We start from the raw sequence: 21,781 nt of genomic DNA on the forward strand, positions 1-21,781 counted from the left end.
GGCTGGGAGTTATGCATGTGTCAAAGATTTGAACATTCTCTCATCTATGTATTAGTAACGCACTGAAGTAAGGATTTACTACATTTCTGCGTAATATTGTTAAAAATGTTTTGAAACAGTTGCAGTTTCTTGAGTTCTAATATCTCTTGCCTCATAATGAGTTAAATATTTGAGATTAAAAATAAAAAAAGGAAACTCCCTATATATAGGATTAAAGCATAGTTTCAGCTACTCTTACTTATATTCTTGGCACACAGGTATAGACTGTTTGTTTGTTTGTTTTTTTTTCTCGAGACAGGGTTTCTCTGTGCAGCCCTAGCTGTCCTGGAGCTCACTCTGTAGCCCAGGCTGGCCTTGAACTCACAGAGATCTGCCTGCCTCTGCCTCCCGAGTGCTGGGATTGAAGGTGTGCGCCACCACCACCCAGCTTTATGGATTGTAATTTTAATTCCTGATTGTACTTGTGTCTCAGGTGCATTTTCCTCTTTTATTTACCCATATTTTTTCTCCATACCAATTGTTTTTGGCTTGTTTTATTGATTCTTTTTCAGTTTTTTTTTTTTTTTTTTTTTTTTCGAGACAGGGTTTCCCTGTGTAGCTTTGCGCCTTTCCTGGAACTTGCTCTGTAGCCCAGGCTGGCCTCGAACTCACAGAGATCCGCCTGCCTATGCCTCCCGAGTGCTGGGATTAAAGGTGTGCCCCACCACCACCTGGCCTTTTTCAGTTTTTTAAAAAGCATAATTCTTTATGGATTCTTTGGAAATTTCACTTCATGCACCCCAATCCCACTTATCTCCTGGTCTCTCTGTATCTGCCCCTCACCCCTATAGTATGTTCCCCAGAAATTAAATTAAAAACAAAACAAACAGACAAAAAGCCAACCTGCTCTTCCCTCTCTCCAACACCTCTCCATCCTCGTGGCATTGGGAGCTGCAGTGTGTCACACAGTAGACCCTTTTGTCCAGTCATCCCCATCTGCAAAATGGTCATTGCAGTGAGTCAGTGGTCTGGCTCAAAGGCCTCTAATTTCCGGTGCACCATCATCACTGGGTCCTCATCAGAACTCCTCTCAGATAGCTTGTTCTCTTTCAGTTTTAATCACATATTTTCAGCAGTCATTCTTATGTATTCAGAATCAAAATTTACTCAGCAATCAGGTCTAGGACCTCATGTTTTTAGCTGAATATGTCTCACTATGTATGTAAACATTTTAGCAAAAAATATGAGAAATAAATACTTTCTTATTTTTCTTAAATAATTATAAAGCTCATAAATACAGCTTCTGTATTATTGCTCAAGTATTTTTGTTTCGTAGAGATTTAATTATACTGTCCTGGGCATGGTGGTGCATACCAGTGATCCCAGCACTTGAGAGGCTGAGGCAGGAGGATTATGATATTACACACACACACACACACACACACACACACACACACACACACTAAAAGAGATTTAATATGTTGTGTGGTAATTTTTTTTCTTTTACTTACAGTGTGTTATATTAAATGTTTGCATGTGTGTGGCAGCCTATGTGTAGATGTGTGTGCAGGTATTTATATATGTGTATAGAGGCAGAGGTTGACGTCAGCTATCCTTGACTTATCTCCACCTTATTTATTGAGGCAGAGTCTCTTCCTACAACCTGGAATTTACTGCTTCTATTTAGTCTAGCTAGGCAGTTTGCTCTGGGGATTCCATCTTCACATGCTGAGTGCTGGGATTCTAGGTGGGCTGCCATGCCTAACCAGCATTTATGTAGTTCTGGCAAGCTGAACTCTGTACCTTATGCTTGAATGGAAAGTTCTTTACCCACTTAAATACCTCTGAAGCCCATGGTCTGGCGTTTAAGAGAGTTTTGGAGAACGTTTACTGGGGAATGCAGCTGGCACTATCAACAAACAGCTTCAGTAGACACTGGGGTCATTGGTTTGCCGGGATGTATAGCAAAGACCTAGAAACTGAGCTGCTGAAATAGCAGACACTTAACTGCCGCGGAGTTTTGTATACTAGAAGTTAAAATCAAATGTGTTAGCAGTTCGGTTCTTCTGTAGACTTGTGAGAATCTCTTTTATGTGTCCTTCCTAATCTCTGGAGCAGTGGTTCTCAACCATAGGTTGCAACCCCTTGGGGGTATGTGTGTGGTAAATGACTCTTTCACAGAGGTTGCTTGAGACCATTGGAAAACAAACACAGATATTTACATTACAATTTGTAGCAGTAGCAAAATTACAGTTATGAAGTAGCAACAAAAATAATTTTATAGTTAGGATCACCACAACATGAAGAACTGTTATTAAAGGGTTGCAGCATTAGGAAGGTTGAGAACCATGCTCTGGAGGCTTTGCAAGAATATTTGCCATTCTTTGACTTATAAAATTATCACCCAGAACACTGTTTCCATCTTCATCCAACCTTTTCACTTGTGTGTGTCTCTGTATAAAATTTCCCTTTTTATAAGAATAGTAGTCACTTTGAATTAGGACTTATCCTCATGACCTCATCTGTACCAGTTACATCTACAACCAGCCTATTTCCAAATAAAATTACTTTCTGAAATAATGGATGTTAAGACACCAACATAGCTTTATTTATTTATTTTTTTGGTAGTTGTTGTTTTTTGCAAGATGGGGTTTCTTTGTGTAGCTCTGGCTATCCTGGAACTAGCCCCATAGACCAGTCTTGCCTCAAACTCACAGAGATCTGCTTGCCTCTGCCTTCTGAGTGCTGGGATTAAAGGTGTGTGCCACCATCACTTGGCAGTTTTTTTTGGGGGGGGCAGGGAGCAAACAATTTGGTTCATAGTGGGGGCCACATGGCATTGTGTTACTTATAGAATGATCTTATAAGAATGTAGTGAGGAAATAGGCTATGTTTTATTTTAAAACTTATTAGGAAAAATGATACAGTTCTCAAATAGATCAAGATAGACAGTGTTGGTGTTACCACCTGCTATTATGTAAGTGATGTGATATTTCACTTAAAGTTCTCTCAAATAGGGCCTGTGAGGTGGCTCAGTGGTAAAGGTGCTTGCTGTCAAGCCTAAAAACTTAAGTTGATCCCTGGTAACCACATTTGAGAAGGAGAGAACTGACTTCCACAAATTATCCTTTAACCTCCACATGTGTGCCATGGTGTGGTGCACACACCACATATTCATACACAAAACAAATAAATGTAATAAAACATAGTCACAAGTCTAGTTTTATAACTTCTGAGAAGATTTAACTATAACCATCTGTATTAATTTAATAGTGGTTTCTGAAAAGTAGGCATGTGTTTGTCCTGTTGAGAATTTGCGCAATGGACTGCTGCAGTGGTTCTGGAGTTATCAGGATCCATGATATTGTTGCACTATAATCTTCATCATGAGATGGATGCTTAGCTTCTGAGATGGCCCCTCTAGCTATTGTCCCTGTTTATATACCTCACGTCTTATGTAGGAGGACAGTTGGGAAGACAGGTCATATTCCTTCTTATAAAAGAGTAATGCCAAGGCTAAGATGGGAGGGTTGTGAATTTGAAGTCAACTGAGGAAAATAATGCGTTCATGCCTGTGTTAGTACCTTTTCTGTTTCCTGCTCTCTTCAAAAATGGGCTTAGTTTTTAAAAATGTTAATCTCAAAGTATCTAGCTTTCCCCAAGGACCCATTCCTGTATGAATGTGACACTGTTCATGGAGAGGAACTTTATTTTTAGTTCATTTTATATGTAAACAAGCTCAGAATAAAAATAATTTAGACCTTTTAGGACAAGTCATAAGGAACAGAGTAATATTTGGTCAGTGGCAAAGGTTGAGAATAATCCCTGCCCTGTCTGTTATGTGGTGCTCTTGTCCTGTCTCTGAGGAGAAACTTAACAAGTTCACATTGAGTTGTCTAGAGCAAGCATGATCCCCTGTGAAGTACCAGGATGTTGAGTAACAGTCTTCTAGCTTCATAAATCTTTTGAAGAGAAGATACGTATTTTTCATCTTCCTGTATTTTCTGTTTATTATTTTTTGAGAATATAAGTGACTCAGCTTAGTGACCAATTTTAAGGCATTTTATTAATAAAGCTATTGAGAAGAAAATTATGTACAAATTAAGGTCTTGGTACAAAAGTTGAACAGGTTCATTCAAATTCTTTGAATAAAATACTTTAAACGGTCTGTAATCATATACATTAAACTGTGACCTATATAAAGCATGTTATGCCACCCTGAAGGTTGCTATAAAAATTGTTTATGAAGTTCATGCAAGACTAAAATATGTTGAAATGGAGAGTTTTGAAAAATGTTCTCTATAGCCGAGGAGACCAAATCATGCTAAAATGCAGGGAAAGACTATACATCAGTTTCCAGGCTACATTATTCAAAAAAAATACAACCATAAAAAGGTAATAAGATTACATTTTCACATTTCATGCCTGGTAAAGTGCATTAGGCTGCTCAGATATTCATAACTCCCTGTGACATTTGGAAGATTACATTTTGGAGTACAGAGCCATTACTGCCGCTCACATAATAACCTGCGATGCCTGGGCCTAGGTATGATCCTCGTCATCGGAGACAAATTTGTGTTTTGAAGGTTGATCAGCTTCAAATAACTATTAGAAAGGGTTAACCTGACGTATTGTAGACTCTTTGCTTGGTTTTTAGGTATAATAGATATGCATGCATACAGTATATCAAATCTGCCACACATTTGTATGTACAACTTTCAGTCATCAATTTTCTTCTTGAAAGGTGTATCTTACAATATTTAATGCAATGGAAAAATATTTAAAACACCTGTCTGCATATTGCTTTCACACTATAAGCTCAATTTAGAAGCTGGTGAAATATTTGGGGCCATTTTGGAAATTAGTTTCCAAATTAATTCTGTAGCCTCTTGGAAGGGTGATTGCTGATGGTAATATATACAGATTAGAATGAAAGATGGATGTAAGTAATATTAAGGTGAAGGTGAGGTCTCTCAAGTTAGTTGCAATGAGGTTTTTGTCCTATTTAGTTCTATCCAGAAGGCATATAATTGTTGAAGAGATTTTCACAGTATTAGAACTCTCTATATTTATTTGTTTATTTTTTTGCAGTAAATTGTTTCTTTATGTCGGTTGGTTTGTCCACATGCTGTTTGTGTGCATTTGAGGAAGTGCCTTTCTGTACTCAACTGAGGATTTTGAGTTTTTGTCTACTGGAAAATGTTGCTGAAAATAAGTTGTCTGCCTTACTCTGTGTCTAGATGATTTGTCACATGACCTTTTCTCTTTCTGCTTTCCTTTCATGAAATAGTGACTTTAGGACCATGTGTTATCATATGTAACATTGTGTAGGGTTATTGGTGTTTTATGACTGTGGAGATTTATTGTTTGTTTGCTGCCTTTCTGAGACTTTATAGTATACTTTCTGACCAGAAATTACTCTTATGCTCAAAGAAGTTACTCTTTAATTATGCATTCTATTTTCTGTTTAGATTTCCACAGATACTGTACCCATTTCCTCAGCATTACTAATATATGAGGAAACCTGTCTCCCCAAATCCTTGCCCATAGTACATTTTATTATGTACATTATTAAGGACTTGTAATTTTTATAGCATACCTATATAGTTTTTATTTTGTTTTTATATTAATTTTATGAATAAAATTGAGGTTTTGTTCATATGTCATGGTGTTATTTATAAGACATTGTATTCATTGCTTTGTCCCAAATTTCACCTTTTTTTTTTTGGTTTTTTTTAGAGACAAGGTTTCTCTGTGTAGTTTTGGTGCCTGTTCTGGATCTCAGTCTGTAGACCAGGCTGGCCTCGAACTCACAGAGATCCACTTGGCTTTGACTCTCAAGTACTGGGATTAAAGGCGTGTGCCACCAAGGTCCCCAAACTTCATTTTTAAATTTTCTTTTAGGAAGTTATTTATATTTACAACATGAATCATGAACGATTTCCTCTTGTGTTGTAATTTTATTTTGATTTTATGATTTTCTTCTTATGTACTTAAATCCCCCCCAAATTACTTAAAGTTAAGCCCAGAGTTTTATATATGCCAGATGAGCACTGTAACACTGAGCTATAGATCCTGCTTGGAATTTTAATTTGTATTAGTTAAATTTATCAATGAGAAGTCAAGAAATCTAACAATCTTTTTTGATAATTAATTAATTACTTTTTTGAGGCAAGGTCTCTAGTAGCCTAAGCTGGCCTTAAATTCACTATTTACCTATGGATGACCTTTAACCCTCCAACTCTCTCTCTGTCTCTCTCTCTTTTTGAGATAGGGTCTTACTATATAGTCCTGACCATCCTGGAGTCAGAGATCTGCTTGCCTCTGCCTTCTGGAGTTCTGGGAATGATATGTACCACTATATCACTATGCCTGACTTTTTTTTTTTTTTTTTTTTTAAGATTTGCTCATTTTTATTTTATATGTATGAGTTTTGCCTACATGTATTTAAGTATACTATGGGTTTGCCTGATAGCCTTGGAGGCCAGAAGAGGGTGCCCAGTTACTTGGAATTGGAGTTGAGGATGGTTGTGTAAGTGAGTGCTGGGATCCAAACCCAGACCCTCTGTGACAGCATAAAGTGCTCTTCCCTCCTGAGCCATCTCTCCAGGCCTGACCTTGAACTCTCGATTGCCTGCTACTTCTCAGGCACTGTGGTGATAGGCATCTAAAGAGTTTAGAAAGTAAGCTTCTATCATTTCATGCATCTGGAAATGACTTCCCTAAGTTACCCTATGTTTGTTATTTTGAAAATATTTTAATTTTTGTATTCCAAGTCATAAGCCACTTTGTGCTGTCTGGATTTGAAGCTTTTGTCAGAGGATTTACTTTTTTGAGGTTTAAAAACATTGAGTGTTTTGTTGTTGGAGGGTAGTAAATGTTGAGAATGGGTAGTCATTGCTAATTTGAAATTAGGAACAAGTGATACTGGTAATCGGTGTAGAATAATGCCTTAAATATGCTTTTATTTATTTTCCCTTGGAAGCTGGTAGGAGGCCAATTTGATTTGGAGATGAACTTCATTATCCAAGAAGGTGAGAGTATAATCTGCATGGCGGAGCTGCTGGAAAAATGTGATGTTACTTGCCAAGCAGAAGTCTGGAGCATGTTCACAGCCATTCTGAAGAAGAGCATACGAAACCTTCAGGTCTGCACAGAAGTAGGCCTCGTGGAGAAAGTACTTGGGAAAATTGAGAAAGTTGACAGTATGATTGCAGGTATAACTTTTCTGTAAAAATGTTAAGAAAATAGTTTGATTCTTAAATATTGTATTTTAAAATTTTCTCTTAGCAACATTTTAAAAGTACAAATACTTGATTATGTAGCATGTATCTATTTAAAATTTATTATTTTTAAGTTTGTGTGTGTGTGTGTGTGTGTGTGTGTGTGTGTGTGTGTGTGTGTGAGCGCAATGCATGTAGAGGCCAGAGGTGTCAGATACCCTTGGAGCTGGAGCTTCAAGTAGCTGTGACTTACAGGGCAGCTCTGGTAACCAAACCCGGGTCCTCGGGAAGAGCTGAATGTACTCTTAATCACTGAGCTATCTCTCCAGCCTCATGGCATGTATCTGTACCTCTATGTCCAGACTATTAGGTGAGCACATGTATTTTCGTTCTTTATCTAGAAATATAAATAGCTCACCTTTTTCATTGTTTTGTTTGCTTTTTCTCAGATCTGCTCGTTGACATGTTGGGAGTGCTGGCCAGCTATAATTTGACAGTTAGAGAACTAAAGCTTTTCTTCAGTAAACTTCAAGGAGATAAAGGACAATGGGTAAAAAAAAAAAAAAAGTGAAAATAAAACATCCCAAGCCCTAAATGCTCTGCTATTGGAAAGTACTTCTCCCAAGTCCATTAGTAGCTTATAAAGTGTCTGATACTATATTCTACATGTAGTACATGGCAAATTGAGGGGAAGAGATCAGTCAAAATAGCATTTTCGTGTGCATGGCCACTTTTGTTTTGTGTGTGCTAGGTAGACTACTATTTTGGTCCTTGTTAAATTGGTATTGTAAAACTATATATCTGTTATTTATTGGAGTTGAAAATGTGTTAGGTAGCACCCAGTTTCCTTCTGTTCTGAGTGGTCATGGCTCTTTACTGGGAACAGGGAACAGTGTCTGCAGGTTAGAGCCATCCTCTTTAGGTGCAAATGATGGTCTTGCGGTAAGTTGTGGTGAGTTTGTTTTGAACCCAGGTACCTTATGAAAAGCACCTCTTTTTGCGATTTACTTAGCTGTTTTTAGAGGAGTACTAGCAAATAGTTGTTCTGTTCTTGTTGGTGTCCATTAGTGACTTTTAGAAATCATTGTCTCTAGTTTAGCCAGCTGTCCTGTAATTATTAGGTCTATGAAATTTCATCTACTTTTGTGCCCTATAATTCGTCTTGTCAAATTTATATTCCTTAGCTTGTATGTTGCAACCTCCAACTCTCTGGTACTTTTCAAATGTTTTATACTGATGTTAACTGAACTTAATTATGGTCCTGTGTAGTTTACTGTGTGTTTACATTTTTAATTTGTCCCCTCCATAGCTTTGTAATTTTTATCAAATTTTGAAAAAATTTGGTTATTATTTCTCCAAATATTACTTCCTTTTATTCTTCATTTTCCCCCTCATCTGGGGTGTCAAACTCCAAGTAACTTTAGTTTTATTAAATTAAGAAAATGTTTCTGGAAATATTTTTTTCCTCCTTGTCTTTACTCAGGATTGTGTAAGACTCAGCCTTATACAAGTGCTTTCCATTGAGCTACATTGTCAGAGCCCAAGTTAGATTCCTTGACACTGTCCAGATCGCTGAGATCTGGACACTTCTCTTCTCTTTTCGAGCTTTGTTTTAGATAGGTTTTATTGCTTTAGTCTGAACTTAACTAATTTTTTCCCCTCTGCAGTGTTTTAATTCTATTCATTGGGAATTTCAGATGGTGCCTTTTTTTTTTTTTTTTTACCTCCCCACCCCCCTTTCTTAGGATGTTGTGTGTATGTTTATGTGTGCACATGTTTGTGTGTGCATATACTGTGGAGGCCAGAGGATAGCCTGGGGATTGCTGGCCACCTGGTTACTGTGTAAAGACCTCTCACTTTCCTGGTATGGAAGGCCAAGTAGGCTAGGCTGGTCAGTGAGCCCTGGGGATCTGTTTGTTTCCACTTTCCCAGTGCTGGGATTATGAGCAGAGACTACCACACATCTCTTTCTCTCGCTCGCTTGCTCTACTTCTTTTCTTTCTTTCTTTCTTTTTTCTTTTTTTTTTTTTAAGACAGGGTCTTCTTGTAGCTGTCCTGGAACTCTGTACTGTAGACCAGGTATCAGACTCACAGATATCCTCCCGCCTCTGCTCCCAAGTGTTGGGATTAAAGGTGTGTGCCAACACCTGGCTGTGCAAATTGCCTTTGAAATGTGAACTCAGGTCTTCATGCTTATGCTCCAAACACTTCACCTACTAAGGTGTCTCTCCAGCTTCCCTCCATTTAAAAATTCTTTTATATTCATAATTTCTTTTCAGTTCTTGACAATGTTAATAATCACAATATTTATGATGATATGATAAGAATAACAACAAGTATTTTTATCTAAATGGTTCTATAATTTTATCATTTTCCAGAATAGTATTTTATCCCTTGATTTCTTCATGGCTATAGGTTACCTTTTATATCATGGTTAGATATAGTTAATTATATGTTAATGTCATGTTTCTTTTAAGATTATCAGACTGTTTGTAGAGCCATGTATATATTACTTCAGGATGATCTTTCTCCTTTAAGACTAGTTTTAAATCCTTTGCCATTCAGATTTAGAATGGCTTGTTACACTAGGGCTGGTTCTCCTTGTTACTGAAGCCTGCCTCCTCCAGGTCCCTGCCTAACATGTGGAGCACAAGATGGCTTGCAGTTCTCCACAGGTCTATAGGACAGGGCTCCTTTGACTTAGAGCTCTCATGTCTTGACCCTACCTTGTTAACTGTAACTTTGTTAGTGAGCCAGGTTTCTGGGCTTTTTCCTCTGTACATCTCCTTCTTCTGAAGCACTCTGCCCTTTAATTCTGTCCGTTTGAGACCACCTGCTCAGGTTTTTCTCTGTATGTTGACATGACTCTTTCATGTACTGTGTGGGTTCCTTTCTGTAGTGATAAGGATGTTGACTTCAGAAAGGTCCTTTAGTTTGCTTTCATTTCTGATAGGGCACATTCTTAATCTGCCTTTATCTCCTTGTCTGAAAATGATTTTGTTGCATACATTTGTATAGTTTTCTTATTTATGGTGCTCTTTTTGGACAGTATTTATGGACAGATACTTATGTATAGACATGGAATCTCTATAAACACAGAATAATTAATGAGGATATTCATGTTGAAAGAATATCAATATGTTCCCTTTTATCTATAGTATCATGGATTTAAAGTACCATGGTGATGAGCAGAGTTGGATAACTAGGGTTAGTAGATGTGGTGTATTTTTGGTTAGACTGAACTTCGATAGAGTCAAAGTAAAGAGAAATGTAGTGCTACTCAGTCACCTAAAGTATACTTGTATCTAGTGAATTAATAATTCTCTCCGGAGTGCCTGGACATAGTTCCTCAGGGAAATATACATGAAGATGCTCACCTGAACATTGTTTTTTAAAGATATTTTAGTTCTCTGAAAATTTCATAGATGTATACAAGGTACGTTGGTCTTATTTATCCCCACTCCCTTCTTTCAACTCCTTCTAGAGTCCTGTTTTTGATAGCAGTGAATTGTCAGCATGTGTATTCATCATGAGGACAGTGGCTAGGTCAAATGCACTGAATGGTCAGAATAGATTACTTTAAACATACTTTCTTTAACAATTCCATTCATGTATATTTTGATCATATTTATCCCCATTACCCTCTATTATCCAGAATAGAATATTGTATAGCAGTTAAAAAACCACTGCATAGCACTGCAAAGGGGTGGTGGATGCAAAGTCCCACCCCTAACCAAGAAGATATTTGCAATTACTATCTGTTGAGAAAGGGAAAATCGGTTTTCTCTACTGGAGTGTTACTGGGTATATCAACCACACTCCAGGCAGGCCCCATGTCCAAGAGTAGTTGTCTAGCTCAACAGGAGCTCCATGTTTTTTTGTTTGTTTGTTTGCATTGATTTTCATTTTTTGTCATACCTTTTTTGTTTTGTTTGTTTGTTTTGTACTGACTTGTTTTTGAGAGGGGGAATGAGAACACATGAAGTTGGGTTGTTAGGGAGGCAGGAAGGACCAAGGAGAAGTTGGGGGAGGGGAAACATCAGAATACATGATATGGAAAAAGATACTGTATGGAGAAGATAAATAAATGACAAAACCATAGGAAGAGAATAATCAATCATCTGAATGATATGTGATATAAAATCATTTAAATGCTAAGAAAAACACAATATTTTTTCAATTGTGTATGTGTGTGTGTGTACACATGCACACACATGTGCCAGTATGCATGATTGGTAGAGAACAACTTGAAAGAGTTGGTTCGAGTCTTCTACCATGTGGGTCCTGGGGACTGAACCCAGGTTGTTAATCTTGGCAGCAGGCACTTTGAACTGCTGAGTCATTTTTCAGGTCACAGAAACATTGCTGACCGACTACACAACACAAATATTAGACATGTTCATATACCTGTTGGTGATAAGGAGGACAATCAGAATAGGCTTGGAAGGTAAAGGTAAAATAATAACTACCTGTTCTGCATAACACATGCCAGCTACTTCTTCCTCCTTTGACTCTGAGAGTAGGTTGAAAACCTCTCATCTAAGTCTGCACAGAGATTTATGATGTTTACCTGTGGAATGAGTGCATCAACGAACATGCTTATTTGTAAAGAAATATGACAACTAATTTCTTTTCCCTAAAGGTTTTTCAGTGTAGTGTCCTACAACAGTGTCTGTGGGAGGGATTTTCTTATTATGTTCTTTTGTGGATTCATTTATACAAAAAGCAATTTGGAGGAATGATTTCTCTAGATGGAAATGCTATAATATTCTAATTGTATTTGCTATTCCAGTTATTTTTTGTTGCTTTGTTTTTCTTTGAAATATATTTAAAAAATAAGTGTGATTGTAGTCATTTGTTATTAAGCATACTTTTATAATTGAGTGATATGGATGATTAAAAATTATTTTTTAGATTGAAGTATTCCACTTACTAGTATGAGAAAGGCTGCTAAACTTTTACATAGTAGTACTAACTTAGAATAGTAAACAAAATAAGATGGGAACAAACTAACACTTTCACCCATGGTTTGGCCCTGTTTTCAGCTTGTAATAAAGAGGAATGAATGTCCTTACTTTACTATATTTCCTTATAGACTGATTAAGATGGTAACATGTATCTGATTGCAGTTGGCTTTCCTTATAAATATTAATGAGATTTTCATTTTTGTTCTTGATAGTTTCACGTACTAGATATTTTTGTGGGCCAAAGAGATGTTAAAACAAATATAATATCATACCCTTTATGTATGTTGTGCCTTTGAGGCATACTGACGAATGAAATGTGCCAGGGAAATTTAGTCACTTCTGTGAGTTCAGGGAGGACTACTTGAGGAAGTGGTCATTAAGATGAGTTTTGAAGGATCTGAAAGATTTCCTTGGTTTGCAGGAGGCTGAGGTAGGCTTAGTGAGCACATTTTCAGCAGAGGGACTAGCTGGTACTCAGGCAGTATTGTAGGAAGAATTCTATGACAAGGCATTGTAGATAGAATCCAGGAGGCAAAGCTATGCAAAATGAAGTTGGAGATACAGATCAGGACCTGGTAGGCCATTTAAAAAGTGGTCTTTATTAAAGACAGGAGTGAGGGCATGATGTAACTGGTAAAAGTATTATGGCTAAAACCTTGAAAGTATTATCACCTTTGGAGTTAGACTGAGTTCTGATCCTGACGCCATCAGTTGCTGTATGTCCTGAGGAGTGCTTCTTTGCCTCAGAGTCCTTCTCTGTAAAAATAGGAAAATAACAGGACCACCTCATAGGTTGGTCATCAAATTAAAATATTATGACTTATTTAAAGTGCCTTTGACATTGGAATCTAAGTAAGCATTATTTAGTACTTGTTAAATTAATATATATAGAGGAGTGGGTGGCAGTTTGAGGTAGTTTATAATTTTTAAAGTTCAATTTTTGAAGTGTTTGAGGGTGTGAAATGATAATATTAGTTCATGTTTACTGAACAAAATGTGCTCCATAGTACTGCAAAAAATCACAGACTCATTGTATTATTAAGATATTTGAAAATGGCATTGTTTATTCTTATAAATACCTTTTAGTTTATAGTGTTAACCAGTTATTTTTGTATATATTAAAGCATGACTGTTATTAAATATGTTTTGTTTTATGGAGAATAGCATGATTAATAAACCGTTATTTTATAGCCTCCGCATGCTGGGAAGTTGTTGTCTGTGTTAAAGCATATGCCTCAGAAGTACGGTCCTGATGCCTTTTTCAACTTTCCAGGAAAGAGTGCTGCAGTAAGTAAAAATGCATGAGGCACACACCCAAATGTCTCCTTTTCCTTGCTGCTTAGAAGTGCAGCCCTGTCATCACTCTGGCAGGTTCTATGTTAGGCAGAACCTTTTCTGCGTGAACTTACTGAATCCTTAAGATAGTCTTCCCCTATCAGTATGAGAGACAGAGAAATTGATGCTTACAGCGTTGGTTCAGTGAAGAGGTAACAGTCTTTTTTCCATATGTAGTTAAACTATTCTGTAAATTTACCTTTGTGACTTCAGTAGCTGTCAGAGTACAACACTGACTTTCTGTCTTTCTGAACATCTTTTTTTTAGCCTTACGTATCCTTGCCTCTGCTTTTTTACACCTGGGATGTAGAAAGAGTAACTCTTTGAAACTTAGCAGGCACATTATCCTGTTTTGTAATGACTCTTCTTCTTCTTATTTTCTTTTATTTTTTGAGACAGGGTCTTGCAGTACAGCTTCAGGCTTTTATCTTACCTTGTTGTCCAAACTAGCCTTCAACTTGGAATCCTTCTGCCTCATCTTCCCAAGTGTCTGAAATTGTAGGCATGTTTCAATCACCCAGTTCATTGGAGAAATCTCATATTGAGTACAGAATATATGACTTTCTTTTAAAACTTCCATTGCCTTTCCTTCACTGTTTTTCACAAAGCATTTTAGGTTTGAAGCTTTCAGATGCCTTTAGTCTCTTACCATTGAGCTTGTTAAGTAAAGTGCTCTTAAGAGATTTACCATTTTGTAGAGCATGATATTAAGGTTTATTATTTATATTTCTCTGAGGTTGAAATCTGTCCATTCTGCTACTTGCATTTATCTTGAAAGTAGAGCAGGTTCAAAATAAATAAGTTAAAATAACTTCAGTATCTCATTCTTTTCTTCAAAGATAGCTTTAAAAGGAATTTGTAAAGTTCACAGGCAAATTGTGTTTGTAAATCTCTTGTATCTGTTCTCATTTTTGGTGAAAGAGACCTTAAGCATCCATTGAAAATGTAGTAGTATTTCTTCAATGCAACCTTTATGTAAAACCAGCTGCTTCTAGTCTTGAAAGTATTATTACATAAATATGTTTCTGCAGTGTTTTTCATGGTTTGTGGCATATCTAATACATATGAAGGAATGTATGTATATATCATGTGTATCAAATGCTTATATAATATAGCTGCTTATATAATTGATACCTGTGACAAGAGCATAGAGTGTGCTTGTTTTACAGTTGAGATAGTGGTCTCCTGTCTTGTAGTGAATCTTTCACAGTAGACAGTTTGGAACATAAGTTGTAGAACCACCACAACCCACCCGTTCAGGCCATTTCCATCAAACCCTGAGGTTTGTCACCAGTCTGCTTTCTGTTTCTCTGGGTTTGTCAGTTCCAGACCACGAGTCTATATGGTGTTCATACAACATGTGTCTTTGGGGGCTGGATTTTTTCTTATCGTAATGTTCTCAAGACCCGCCCATCCCATAACTTATATGGATTTTTATAGTTTATTGTATGGGCTTTACATTTAACTGCTCTTCGTATACTGCAGTGGTTTTCAACTTGTGTGTTGGGACCTTTTGGTGGGGATCAAAAACCCTTTCACAGGGGCGCATGTCAGATGTCTTGCATATCACATATTTACATTACCATTCATAACAGTAGCAAAATTACAGCTATGAAGTAGCATTGAAAATAATTCTATGGTTGTGGATTACTACAACATGAGGAACTGTATTAAAGGAAGGTTGAGAACCAGTGATTTAATGGCTGTTTGGATTTTGTAACTTTTGGACTCTGAAGACTAATGCTACTCAGGGCTTCTGTGTACAGGTTATTATATGGATGTAAGTTTTTATTTGTACTGAGTATAAACTTAGAGATGGGTTTTTTTGGTTTTAGCATCTCTGACTAACATTTTGAGGAACTCCTCGAGTGTTGCACAGTCTCATTAGCAGTGTTGGAAGGTTCAAGTTTCTTTCCTTGTTGATACTAATTAATGTTATACTAGGGGATTCTTTTTGCCTTTGAGGACTTTGTTCTAATTGAGTGCTGCTCCACTGAACTATACCTCCGTCCCTGTCACTGTGATTTTGATTTATAACTTCTTGATGACTAGCAATATTGAGCATCTTTCCACGTCTTCGTGGGCTATTCGTGTACCAGCTTTTTATATTTTTGAGACAGGGCCTCCCTAGCTCTCGCTGGGTTGGAACTTGCTGTGTAGAAAGCAGCTTCGACTCAAACTTGTAGTCATCTTCTTGACTCGGCCTCTCCGTGCTGCAATTAGGATGTGCACCTCTGTAGTCAGCCTTGTACTTGCCTTTTTATTAGTAGTAAGAAGTCTTGGTCTGTTTCGGATCAGACTTTTAGCAGATACCCAGTTTGGCAAATATCCCCTCTCATTCTTATATCATGTCTTTTGAAGTTTTAAAGGTATCTTTCAAAGCTTGGTTTTACATTTTATTGAAGTTCAATTTATGTGTGTTTTTTTTAAATGTTAAATTATTTATTCCTATTTTATGTGCTTTGGGGTTTGTCTGCATGTGTGTCTGTGTGAAGGTGTCAGATCCCCTGGAATTGGAGTTACAGACAGTTGTGAGCTGCCATGTTGGTGCTGGGAATTGAACCCAGGTCCTCTGGAAGAGCAGCCAGTACTCTTAAACACTGAGCCGTCTCTTCAGCCCCATGTATTTTTTTTTAAAAACTTGTGTTTTGGGTGGCCTAATCATGAAGGAATTGTCTAACCCAAAAAAGACTTTATGCCAGTACAGAGTGTTCATTATAGTATCTTTTCATAGGTTTTGAATCTGGTTGTGTATCTTCTAACTTTTTTTTTTTAACTTTTAAAATCTGTGTTGCTATTCAGAAACCCTTCATTATATAACATTATATGTATCTGTATAGATCTTTGTTTGTTTGTTTGTTTGGTTTATTTGAAATAGCGTCTCACTCTGTGGCCCTGACTAGTCTGTCACTTGCTATGTAGACCAGGTTGGCCGTGACTCCCAGAGATCCACTTGGCAATGCCTTCCAGGTGCTGGGATTAAAGTCATGTGCTACCATGCCCAGCTAATATTATATTAAAAAAAGTTTAAACTAAGTATAAAGCTACTTTATAAAATGACTTATCAATACCATTTTGAAAAATGTATGAAATAGTCCTGTTTAACTTTATATTTGTGGTTTACAAAAATAACTTACATTAAGTTTTTAACTTCTTTAATATCTCATCTATATCTATCAATTTTTTTTTTTTTTGTCAAATTTCAATAGTTTGAGCTTAGTACTATTTCTTTAAACTAGAATCTTTCTGGCTATGTCTGTAAAAAAATGAAGTCAGCAGTCTACACTGAATGTTTCCTTCAATTAATTGATATTTACTAATTTTTATTTGGGCAAATTCAATAGTTTTCTTCCAAATAAAGTCTGCTTTGAGATGTTTTTATAACTTAAAGTAATATGACAGCAGAAACACACATAGTATTGTAAAGTCTCATTTTCATGAGTTCAGTAATAAAGTTTTTCATGCAAGTTAGTAACTACATTTCTTTCCTTTAGGCTATTGCATTACCTCCCATAGCCAGATGGCCTTACCAGAATGGCTTTACATTTCACACCTGGCTTAGAATGGATCCTGTAAATAATATTAATGTTGACAAAGATAAACCATATTTGTATTGGTATGTATTTCTAGACTTGATTAGTGTTAATACCTTATTTTAAAAATGAGTCTATTTTGAGGTAAAATGAAAATTTGTTCTTTATAGTTTCAGAACCAGCAAAGGTCTTGGCTATTCTGCTCATTTTGTTGGAGGCTGTTTGATTATAACCTCAATAAAATCAAAAGGAAAAGGCTTTCAACATTGTGTGAAGTTTGATTTCAAGCCACAAAAGGTATGTGCTCTTCCTGAGTAGGTTCCTTTAAGAAGCTATGCAGCCTGCACAGTGGTGTGTTAACCATGAAACTGTTTACGCTTTTTCAAAAATTGTGTTTTAGTTACTCAGTCGCTGTTAACGTCTGTGGTTTGGGTCATAAAATGACTGAATATTTAGTTATTTGTAGGTGTTGTGAGAGATGCCAGGAGAAAAGAAAATGATACTTTAGTACTTCTTTTTTTTATACCTTACAAGTTAGAGGTTAGTAAAGAGTCATCAGTGTGTCTTGGCAGATGCAGATGGGAAAATACTCAAATTTTAAAGAAGATATTTGTACTAGATATTTAATTTTTGGTGATATGTTTGAAAATTTTCATACTATTACATTGGAAAAATTATCTAGTGATTAAGACCAATGTGCTGAGATTTTCCTGGAATAAATACTGTCCTAGAAGTTGAATGTTGAACTGGTAAAAGTACTCAAATTGTTTTTAAGTTTAATTAAAATCTTCCATTTTTTAGTTGTTGTCAATGAGGTTGTATTACTCAGAGAACTGTTATTTTTGCTTACTCAGTGGTACATGGTAACTATAGTGCACATTTACAACCGATGGAAGAACAGTGAGCTTCGATGTTATGTCAATGGTGAGCTTGCTTCCTATGGAGAGATAACATGGTTTGTCAACACCAGTGACGTAAGTAGTTTCAGACACGTTGCCATGTGTCTTACTGTTTCTGTTCTGTGATAAAGTGCCTGATGAACAGTGGCCTGCGGACAAAAGGCTTTATTTGGTGTTCACTTCCACATCACAGTATACCATCAAAGAAAGTCAAAGCAGGAACTGATGCAGAGATCATGGAGGGGTGTGGCTTACTAGCTTGATCCTCATGTGTTGCTCAGCCTGCATTCTTACACACCCAGGACCATCTGCCTAGAGATGTTACTTCCCACAGTGGGCTGGACCCTCCCCTGTCAATCATCAGTCAAGAAAATACTCCAAATCTAGCATACAGGCCAATCTGATGGGGATATTTTTTTATCTGAGGTTCTGTATTTGCAGATGTCTCTCTCTAGCTTGTGTTAAGTTGATAAAAACTAATCAGTACACCATGAAACACTATTATTTTAAAGGGATGAAATTTATAAACAAGAGAATATTTTAAAATCTGAGTATACATTTTGAACACCATAATGTATTTTTATAGTCATAATTTGTTTAGTATGTTAATTTTTTGATAGAACTTGATCTGTCAGCTAAGGTATTATTTAGGTTTTATCATAAAATTTCGGGTAAAGATGATTATTTTATAAATAAATTAGATAATGCATGCCCATATACTTTGCATATACTTCATAGCTGGCACTGATACTGTTATTTGTTATTATATTTTTGCAATTCAAAGGGTAGAATGAAAATAGAAATGGCCTTATTTGCCCCCTTCCAAAATTCTTTTCATAGAAAGCTTAAAAAAGACCACTAAGGGAAGTGGCTTCAGATTAACCCACTCATCTACCACTCACGCCTTTCCTATCGTTTCTCACACTTATTACTCACGTCGATAGTGTTAGCCTTAGGAGCTCACAGTGCTGTGTCAAACACACTTAGTTTTGAGACTCAGTTCTGTTACCTGTTGACTATATAATCTTGCTCATTTTCCACATGAAAATAGGTATGAAACACTGTGTTCCAGAAAACTATGGTGATGATAAACATGCTGTGCTTCCTTAGTCTCTTACAGTCTTTTGTAAAGGAGGAACACTCACCTTTCTTCTATTAAAAAGGGTGCAGTCAGAAGGTGACTCAGTGACTCCCAAACAAGTTACTTTCCTGCTTCAGACAAAGCTTTCTCTTCAATTTAGATGTTCAACTTTTTAGTGTAGTATTATATCAACTTGTCTGATTCTCTTTTTTTATTGTCTCATTGTTAACAAGTTGTATTTATTATAACTTAGAAAACTTGTGTTCATCCATTTTCAAGATGTGTTTCCAATCTCCACTCCAGGTGTAAAGGACTGAGGCACTAAATGAATTGTTGTAGTCTCTTCATATATAGTTTAGAAGACACTTACGTAAAATGTACATTTATTGGCCTGTGTCTTGGCTCTTTTACTTAATACTCCAGTTCTATCCACACTGTCAAAAATGTTAATTTAATTCATTTTAGTGGCCAAATAGTGTTTCATTCAATATATGTACCATCTATCACTTCTAGAATGTATGACTTTTTAAAAAAAAAAAAAAAAAACCCTCTGTTTTCTTTTACAGACCTTTGACAAATGCTTCCTTGGCTCATCAGAAACAGCAGATGCGCATCGGGTGTTCTGTGGTCAGATGACTGCAGTTTACCTTTTCAGTGATGCTCTTAATGCAGCTCAGATTTTTGCCATTTATCAGCTGGGCCTGGGCTATAAGGTACTTAACTTACTGTCCACTGCTTAATGGTTGAGTGCTCTCTGGGCTTGATTTGAAGGTGGTTCATACATGGGGAGTTATACCTTGAGTAGTTAAAATATACGCCAGGGGCACTGGGAGCATGACAGGGAAATCTCAGGGGTCGAAGGGCACTTCACATTTTGAGAGAAGTGCAGCATACTTGACCTGTGTGAAGAACTGTGAAAAATGCTACCTTAAGTTTCAATTTTATTTCATGCTCTAATTTTTCCATGAAGGCAAATCTTTTTTTAAGGTGACATAAAATTGTGTATATTCATGGCGTATCACATGGTATTAAAATACATATATATATATCATGTTGTGTTCACACCAGGATTGGCATATCTGTCTTCTCAAACATTTACCATTCTTCGTGATAAAATGGCCTACTTTCCCCTTGCTGTTTTGAAATATATATTGTTCTTATTTATAGTTACTTTACTCTGCGGCCAAGCACCACAACTTCTTCCTTTTGTCTAAGTGTGATTTAGTGTCCACTGACCATTCTTCCTCTACCACCACCAAAGTCCCTGGTAGCTGCCATTCAGCTTTGGACTTGTTAGAGGTTGTCATCCTTAGATTTCAAGTCTGAAGGGGATCAGGGAGCATTTATCTGCATGTGTCTTGGGTTACTTAATATATGTCCTCCAGTTCTATCTGCATTGTCCAACTGACAATTTAATTCATTTTAATGGCCAAATTTCATTGTATATAGTGTTTATTCTATATATGTACCGTCTTTTTTAAAAATTCATTTTTCTTTCTCTTTCTCTTTTTGAGACAGGCTCTCTCTACATAGACCTGGCTATCCGGGAACTCCGTATGTAGACTAGGATGGCTTTGAACTCATGGAAATCCACTTGCCTCTACCTCCCTAGTGATGGGATTAAGGGCATGTGCTACCACCCCCAGCCCATTTTTATCTCTTTTTAAAAAAATTATTTTATTTATTAATTTTTATGTGTATTAGTGTTTTGCTTGCGAGGCTGTTTGGTCCCCTAGAACTGGAGTTGGAGACAGTTATGAGCTGCCATGTGGGTGCTTGCTGGGAATTGAATCAGGTCCTTTGGGAGATTAGCCAGTGCTCTTAACCTCTGAGCCAGCTCTCCAGCCCCATATTAATCTCTTAATGAGCACTTATTTGTACTTTCTGGCGATTTCAAATAGTGTTGTTATAAACATGGAGGCGCATGTCTCTTTGACGTCATTATTTCATTTTGTTTGTGTATATACTCAGGAGTGGGTGTTCCTGTTGGAGGAACTTTTATATAGCCTTATATAGCCTTCCTGCTCTTCCTCCCACTCCTTGACAAGGCTCCAATCCCAAGTATCCCAAGCTGGCCTTGACTTTGGTATAGTTGATGCTGGTCTTGAATCCTGATCCTCCTACCGCCGCCTCCCAAGTTCAGGGATTATAGATGTGTTTTAGTGTGGCTGGCCTCCTTTTGCTTGTAATTGAATTCTTTCACTGGCCAGAGACCTGAAGATCTTTCCATTGCTTATTAGACATTTGTGTGAGTTTTCACACCAATTTTCTTTTGTGTGGTTTATTTTCTTACTGGGTTTTCAGAGTTCCATAAATATTGTGAACATAATTTTTTCTCAGATGTACTACTTACAAATTTTTCTTGTGTACTTTGGTTTTTGTTTTCAGTATGGGCTTTGGAGAACAGGATTTTGATTTTAATCAGGTATAATTTTTCAGTTTTTTTGTGTTCTTATAAATATTTGACACAATATTATATTTTTTCTTAGTTTTCTCTTAGTATCTCTGTTGGTTTGAGGCTCATTTTGAATTAATTTATCTTTCTTTATGAAGTAAGGCAAAGGTTAACTTTTCCTCCATAAGTGCTATGGTCTGATTATATGTATCTCTCTTAAACTCATATATTGAAGCTTAACTTTCAAGGAGGTGATATTAAGAGGTGGGTCTTGGGAAGTGATTAGGTCTTGAAGGCTTCTTCCTCATAAATGAGTTTAGTGCCCTTATAAAGAAGTTGAGGAACCCTTTTGTCTTTCATTGTGATACT

General features: G+C 36.7%; 1 protein-coding gene across 5 annotated transcripts in view; it reads left to right on the forward strand.

Moving 5' to 3' along the window:
• The window catches only part of Lrba (LPS responsive beige-like anchor protein), a 578,506-nt gene that overhangs the window by 55,729 nt on the left and 500,996 nt on the right, over positions 1–21,781 (forward strand). For 4 of the 5 annotated variants that reach the window (XM_036190835.1, XM_036190833.1, XM_036190836.1 and 1 more), the window contains exons 3-9: positions 6,965–7,196; positions 7,652–7,752; positions 13,361–13,456; positions 16,999–17,120; positions 17,208–17,334; positions 17,892–18,011; positions 19,584–19,730. In XM_036190835.1, coding sequence (XP_036046728.1) covers positions 6,965–7,196; positions 7,652–7,752; positions 13,361–13,456; positions 16,999–17,120; positions 17,208–17,334; positions 17,892–18,011; positions 19,584–19,730 — 945 coding nt within the window. The remainder of the gene's footprint in view (positions 1–6,964; positions 7,197–7,651; positions 7,753–13,360; positions 13,457–16,998; positions 17,121–17,207; positions 17,335–17,891; positions 18,012–19,583; positions 19,731–21,781) is intronic. The other variant, XM_036190837.1, reaches the window with a different exon arrangement.

Source organism: Onychomys torridus, chromosome 6, assembly GCF_903995425.1.
Source record: "Onychomys torridus chromosome 6, mOncTor1.1, whole genome shotgun sequence".
NCBI classification, from domain to species: domain Eukaryota; kingdom Metazoa; phylum Chordata; class Mammalia; order Rodentia; family Cricetidae; genus Onychomys; species Onychomys torridus.